Genomic DNA, 6,583 nt, shown 5'->3' on the forward strand with positions numbered 1-6,583 from the left:
TGTCAAACTGACGGCAAGTAAGCGGTCAAACAGCCTTGACTGGACGGAAACGGAGCGGAGGGGCATTTCTATAAGTGGCACTGACGGCAGAGGGGCAAAACTGAGCATACCCGAAAACTAGGGGCAAAACTGAGTAATGGGTTCGAGTTAGGGGCAGAACTGAAATTGGCCCTAGAATAAAAAGGAAAGAAAAACCCACCACGAGGGCAACAGGCAGCAGCAGCCTCCACCAGGCCACCACTCCCCTAGTCCGTTCTCGCCGGGAGTAGCAGTGCCTTGCCGGCGCCTCTGTCCCCAAATCCAAATGGCGGACGAGGCCGCCGGAGCGAACTGCCCTCGCCGCAGCACGCGCCTCCGCCCCCGGATCCACTCGAATGAGGAGGAAGCCGAAATTGCAACACGCCGTCGCAGCCCGCGCCTCCATCCCCAAACCCTCGCGAGCAAGGAGGTCTCCGGAGTGACCCGCCGTCGCCGCCGCGGCACGCGCCTCCCTCCCCAGATGCACGCGAATGGGGAGGGCGCCGGAGTGACCCGACGCAGCAGCCCGCGATTCCATCCCCAAATCCACGCGAGTGGGGGTGGGGAGGCCGCCCGAGTGACCCGCCGCCGCCGCGGAACCTCGCCGGAGGCGGCTGACTCCCTCCCAGCCAGCGACGATCTCCTCCGGGAGATCCTCCTCCGCCTCCCGCCGCAGCCGTCCTCCCTCCCACGCGCCGCCGCCGCCTGCAAGCGCTGGCTGCGCGTCGCCGCCGACCCCCGGTTCCTCCGCGGCTTCTCTGCCCGCCACCGCAAGCCGCCCCTCCTCGGCGTCTTCGAGCCCCTCGACTGGGAGGTCGACTCGCGCGGCCTCCTTAATCGTCGCTCCTTGAAGCGCCGTGACAAGTGGATCGCGTTCAGGCCCATCCTCGACCCTCCCGACCGGATCCCTCCTCAGCGCTTCGATCTGCGACATCACGGCGTCGAAACCGGCGTCCGCTCCAGGGCCCAGCTGCTCGGGTGCCGCCAAGGTCGCCTTCTCATCATGGACCATGTGCCCATGGAGTTAGTTGTCTTCGCCCCCATCACGGGCGAGCAGTGCCGTTTGGCCGTTCCCACGGAGTTCAAGAGGGACTTTCTCCATGCGGCGGTTCTCTGTGCTGCCGACGAGCTTGGCCACGTGCACCGCAGCTGCCATTGGGGCCCATTCAAGGTGGTCTTGGTGTCCATGTACAGAAAGGATAATCGTCCGGTCGCTTGTGTTTACTCCTCAGAGACTGGTGTATGGGGCAATATCATCTTCACATATGCTCGATGTGAGCTTGCTGATGCTAATCCCGGAGTTCTTGTTGGTAATGTCCTTTACTGGTCGTCTAAGTCTATTGATGCCGGCCAACGTTTGCGGGATTTGGATAGGCGCACAAACGACATAATTGAGTTTGATTTGGATACACATAGCCTAGCTGTGATCAAGGGGCCTCATTGTCTTAGTAACTCACTCAGACATCAGATCTTCAAGGCAGAGGATGGTTCTGTTGGTCTCATCATGTTGTTTTATGGTAGATTCACAATGTGGCGGAGGAAGATTGATTGTCATGGTGTTGCCACATGGTTAAAGCACAAGAGCATTCAAATGCATCCTATTCTTGGGCTCTCTCATCACCTTGTGATATCGCCGAGATGGATAGATGTACTGGGGTATGATGAGGATAATGGTGTAATATTTTTACATGTGGACGCCAGTGTCTACATGGTTCAACTGATGTCGATGCAATCCAATAAACTTTATCGAAGCTATTGTCCCAATAATAGATGTCACCCTTTCACAAGTTTCTATGCACCAGGTGATTGCTCATCCTTAGTCTGTGTATTGTGGTAATAACCAAATCCAATAATATCACAAAAAAGGTTGATGGAATAACTTCTGAAATAGCAGTTTTTTGGTCACTTGTTGAAGATCCCTGCTGCAAGTGACGAGTACACTTGTACTACTACACAGACAATTTATTTTTTTGAATTTCTTGTCTCTAACGAGTACATTTGTGCTATTATCTTTGTCACCTGGATATGTGGGATAAATTCTAGGCAGTCTTTTTTTTTTCTTACAAGCGAAAACTTTCTTTATGAGGTAGCTAAATATTACTGTTTCTGGATTGCTCTTTGCATTTAAAAATTATGTGGCTTTGTTTATCTATTGTTAGCATCAAAAGTGGGTTATAGAACATTCATAAAAACCTAAGTAGTTATTTTGTCGGTTCATCTATGTAACTTGACTCACTGTTGCCTCTTATGTCTTTTCCTTGTGGCTTTTATTAATCGCTTGACTTCTTATGCTTCTGGTCATAGCCATTCCTGGTGTATGCGATGGAGCTGAAATGTTGCACAATACGTAGGATGACTATCTGGTTGCATGTCATAATGTGCTCGAATGGTTCAACAGGTAACAACATCTTCGAGATATAGTTTGTGAGGTCTAGTCGTCTAGATTGTTTAATTTTTTTAATGGAAACTATTGCTCATTGGGCTGTAGGGTTTCATGGATGTTAATGATGGGTACAGCAATTAAAACAATTTTAGGTTGTAACTTATAAATGACGTGCAGATGTTTCACACGGTGTTGTGTTGCTGTTGATATTACCTGGTCAGGCTGGGTGTTTGGTTAGACCGAACTGATCGGTTCGGTGCTTCGGTTATCTTGATATTTGGTTTCCTATATTTACTAACTGTTTGGTCTCATGGAAAATTGATAAGCGATATTTCAGTGCACCGATAGTTTGGTTTGGTCCTCAGAATAACCGAAGAAAACTGAGAATAGGTTAGGGAGCAAGAAATCCGTAGTCAAAAGTCAAAAGGGACAACAAACAGGCCAACATAGTGGAGAAATTAGTAGGATGAAGGAATTAAATGGCGCTGGATATTCTCGCATGCGGGCCGCTGGCTGTGAAGGAGTGATGGTCACTAGCTCGCTGTTGCGTGGGGGCCATGTACGTTGTCGGCCGCCGCTGCGTGGTAGCCATGGGCGCTGCCTCTGCCGCCGCGCGGGAGCCAAGTGCGTCGCCGGACCCTGCCGCGCGGTAACATTGGCGCTGCCGCCGCCACCACTGAGTTGGAGCCATGGCTAGCCAGCCGCCACTGGGTTTGCATGAGGTGGACAAATGGGGGCGGTGGTGATACGTGATATGCGTGCGTGAAGCAAGAACGTTATGGATAAGTTGCGGCCTGTGGGACTGCTCCTGTTGGCTAGAAGCTTCGCATTGATGGGCTATTGGGCTTAGTTATGATGGGCCTTATATAATATTTCGGTCAATTCAGGAATTCGGTCAGCCAGATCCAATGACCGAACTTATTTCGGTTTTAGATTTGTGCGAACCGAACATACAACCGAAGTTTTGGTCCTCGGTTATTTCTGCTTCGGTCCCTGTTTTTTCGGCTCTGGTCTTCCGTTCTCGGTTTTTCTCCCCAGCCCTATTACCTGGTTGGTATTTGGTCATGCCTAGAGCTCACCCTTGGTTTAGCTATTTCAGAACCAGCAAACTGAGAGTAGACATTAGTAGCATTCAACTATCCCACCCAAGTAAATTACAATGTCAAAGGGCTTCACTGATTTACTTCGCTGTCATTTGTAATCCTAGGAGATATAGGACTGGAGGAGTATGATATCCATTTCATTTTACGACGCACGCACAACTTGCTCATTGACTGTTTTTAACCATGTATGCTGCTGCATAGGTGCTACCATTAGGTCTTGTCTATATTTCTAGTATCTACTAATGGATTAACAATTTTGTTTTCTCCAGGTGAAGTAATTAAGGGCTGCTGCTGTTCTTCACAAGTTTGTCGTGTTGCATCAATCTGGTCGGCAGTGTATATATATGTTATGTGGAAGAACTTACTGTGCTTGTGTCGTAGCCTTTTCCACTAAGTTTGTAATGTAACAAGATGCTTTTTAATATCTATTCGAAGGAAGTTCAAGACAGATTCTGTTGTACTCCGTATCTTTTATCCCATGGTTGTGTTTGGCAAGTCTTCTCTGCTATTTTCTGGAGAGAAAAAACTCTGACAGGTCTTCTGTGCTATTTTCTGAAAAATAAACTTATCACGTCCGTTCGAACAAACAGTGCCATGTCTATTCAGTTGGGCTGACCATCAGGAGCTAGGAGAACGGGAAACCAACGAACAGCCTGCAGAGGAAAGAACTGAAGCATGATGAAGGTAATACTATAGGTTTATCCACTTCTATTTTAAGGCATTTGGTATCATATGCCAGGAAAAGAATCTTGTATAACTCGTTTGTACACATGGATGCTTATTATTATGGCGAACACATTAGAGAAATAGTTTGGTGATGTTCAAATCTATATAGTTGGGTTTCAGATTTCAAATGCTTTGGGTAGAGGCCATCTTAAATATTTTAAGCTACATACAATTTCAATTCTCTTTTCAATGATTTATAGAAGAAAGGAATTCAGAGACCTATATTGAATTATTGAGCCTCATGATTATCCTTAACAAATACCTTGGTTTTAGCCTCCCTGCTGATCAGCCGTACAGAGCGCTAGTTGCTGGCAAAATGTTCTCTTCGCCCACTTCCTTTTCTAGTATTGTATATATGTCAGACTTGGGTAAGCAGGTTTCATGTTTGTTACTGTTTAACATTTAGCAGCTTATTTATCTCTACCTTTTTCATAATTTTGTATTTAATTTGCAATACTAAATGGTTAGAACTTCGTGTAAATGTAGTGTTTTCTACTCCCTCTATAAACTAATATAAGAGTAGTGTTCTAAACGCTCTTATATTAGTTTACAGAGGGAGTAGTAAGCTTGCTGGAACTTGAATACACCTTGGTTAGCAAAACGTTTGTTAATTTTCAAACACTCCATCGTCATATTTAAGTCGCAATACTTAATGGTTAGAACTGTATGTGTAAATGCAGTGATTTTCTGTGCCTGTCTGTCAGTGCATGCATTGTGCTGCGAACTGGAACTTGCAGCAGAAAGTTTTCATTTAACTTTGTTTTCAAATCTTGAAGAACTATATATAATGTATGGTTTTGCTTCATGTGGTGCCACTTGCTGGTTTGCATGTTAGTTCTGTGCAGTGAGTCTATATGGCAGTAAAATGTCGTTCACATTGTTTTCAAGTCGTCCTGCTTTAGACACTTAGGTGTCGCTTAGGCAATAGGGCGCCCTAGTAGGTTCTTAGAAATATGCCAGCTTTAGGCGCTTAGGTGTCAGAGCGGTTGGTGCTCGCCTTAGGTCGCCTTACTGCCTTATAAACAACTTCAAACCTATATTCCCACATACCATCATTGTTAGGAATATTTAAAATGTAATTTCACATAAACTAATGTTTCTTTATTTATTTTCTCATTCAAATACATATATCCTGTAGCAAGCTTTCCTGGATTAACTCGTGGTATCCAGTTCCCAAGCATTCTCTTAATTTAGCCTCCTTTCTGAGGCAGGCCTGGTTTCTTTTGTAGGAGGTGGTCACTTTGGCTGCATATGATTATCTGGTTCTTTTGTGGATGTGTATTTGCAGGCACGCAATTAGCGCGGGCAGAAACTTGGAAGCCAGGGTAAGCACTTCCATGCCCTGAGAGTGAGATTTGTTTTGCTGCTGGTAGTCCAATGCTTTGGATGCTATTTGCTGCTTGACTTTGCTTGTATTCTCTGCTGAAATTCCATGCAATTTCGAAGAGTACAGAGAGCAAGACTGGAATCAATTTGGAATACCTGTGACGGGAACGACATGAGCCCAACTTAAGCTCTTATGACCTTAAGGCTGAGGCCGCCACTGTAGGTGTTAGTTTTTGGTGAATTTTGTGGAGATAAGCATGTTAGAGACTGTCATTTCTACAAGGATAAGTATTTCCGAGCGGAAGGAGTAAAACACTGTCATGATCTGGAGCTTTGCACATTTCGGTGCTTTACCATGATATGGTAGAAACGCTTTAAGGCACCTGTGGTGCATTCATTCATTCATTCATTCATTCATTTCCACAGATCGACCAGCAGCGAAACTATAGGAATGAAGGGTCAGCACATCAGATAGACAAGCACTAGCCTGGCACTGGCAGCGACCTCAGCTAGTTCAGCTCCAAGCTACAGCAGTAGATGAGGTCTCTAACGTGCCCAGAGCCGGCCCTTGTCAGTGATTTTCTCTAAGACTTTGAGAAGGGGTCCTTTCTTGCAGTATCTTTACTATTAAAGGAGAATCGGACGTCGTGATGGTTCGACCTCTCGCTCTTCATCCTTCCCTCACGCTAATCTCGGATCTCAAACGAAACTACGCACGATCGATAAACCAGAAAAATCTAGCTGAACCAACTCCACCCCGCACGCTCTATGATCACTTGCCACTTCGAAACGACTCCCTGCCCCACCATGATCTCTCTCTCTCTCTTGGATGACATGGTCGTCATTGGATCCTCCCCTTCGCTCCTGCTCCTCTCCCTTGTCAACTACGTCTAGCGCCATGCCTCGCAAGTCGTGATTGCTGCAGCCCTACCATCGGATTGCGAGATACTCGCCTCGGCTCTGGCCAAGTCGCATCATCGTCCGCCCGCGGGTTCATCTGGGGCAACATCCCGGAGGGGGAGCCGAA

The 6,583-nt window shown here is 46.8% G+C and overlaps 1 protein-coding gene across 1 annotated transcript; it reads left to right on the plus strand.

Annotated features, from left to right (window-relative positions):
- The first annotated feature begins 210 nt into the window (after positions 1 to 210).
- LOC125542605 (uncharacterized) lies at positions 211 to 6,117 on the plus strand. Its single transcript, XM_048705690.2, has 3 exons — positions 211 to 1,820; positions 2,323 to 2,416; positions 3,774 to 6,117. Exons 1-2 carry the CDS (start codon positions 305 to 307, stop codon positions 2,367 to 2,369), a joined length of 1,563 nt encoding a protein of 520 aa, XP_048561647.1. The 5' UTR covers positions 211 to 304; the 3' UTR covers positions 2,370 to 2,416; positions 3,774 to 6,117.
- The last annotated feature ends 466 nt before the right edge of the window (positions 6,118 to 6,583 follow it).

The sequence above is a fragment of the Triticum urartu genome, chromosome 3A, assembly GCF_056163025.1.
Source record: "Triticum urartu cultivar PI428250 chromosome 3A, HENAU_Tu73, whole genome shotgun sequence".
In the NCBI taxonomy this organism is placed as follows: Eukaryota; Viridiplantae; Streptophyta; class Magnoliopsida; order Poales; family Poaceae; genus Triticum; species Triticum urartu.

What these genes read in the sequence shown, in the direction of transcription:
- LOC125542605 (XM_048705690.2), top strand. Translation starts at nt 305, where the DNA reads ATGGCGGACGAGGCCGCCGGAGCGAACTGCCCTCGCCGCAGCACGCGC. An exon ending in CACAAGTTTCTATGCACCAG is followed by an intron (nt 1,821 to 2,322) that starts GTGATTGCTCAT and finishes TTCTGGTCATAG; the next exon opens with CCATTCCTGGTGTATGCGAT.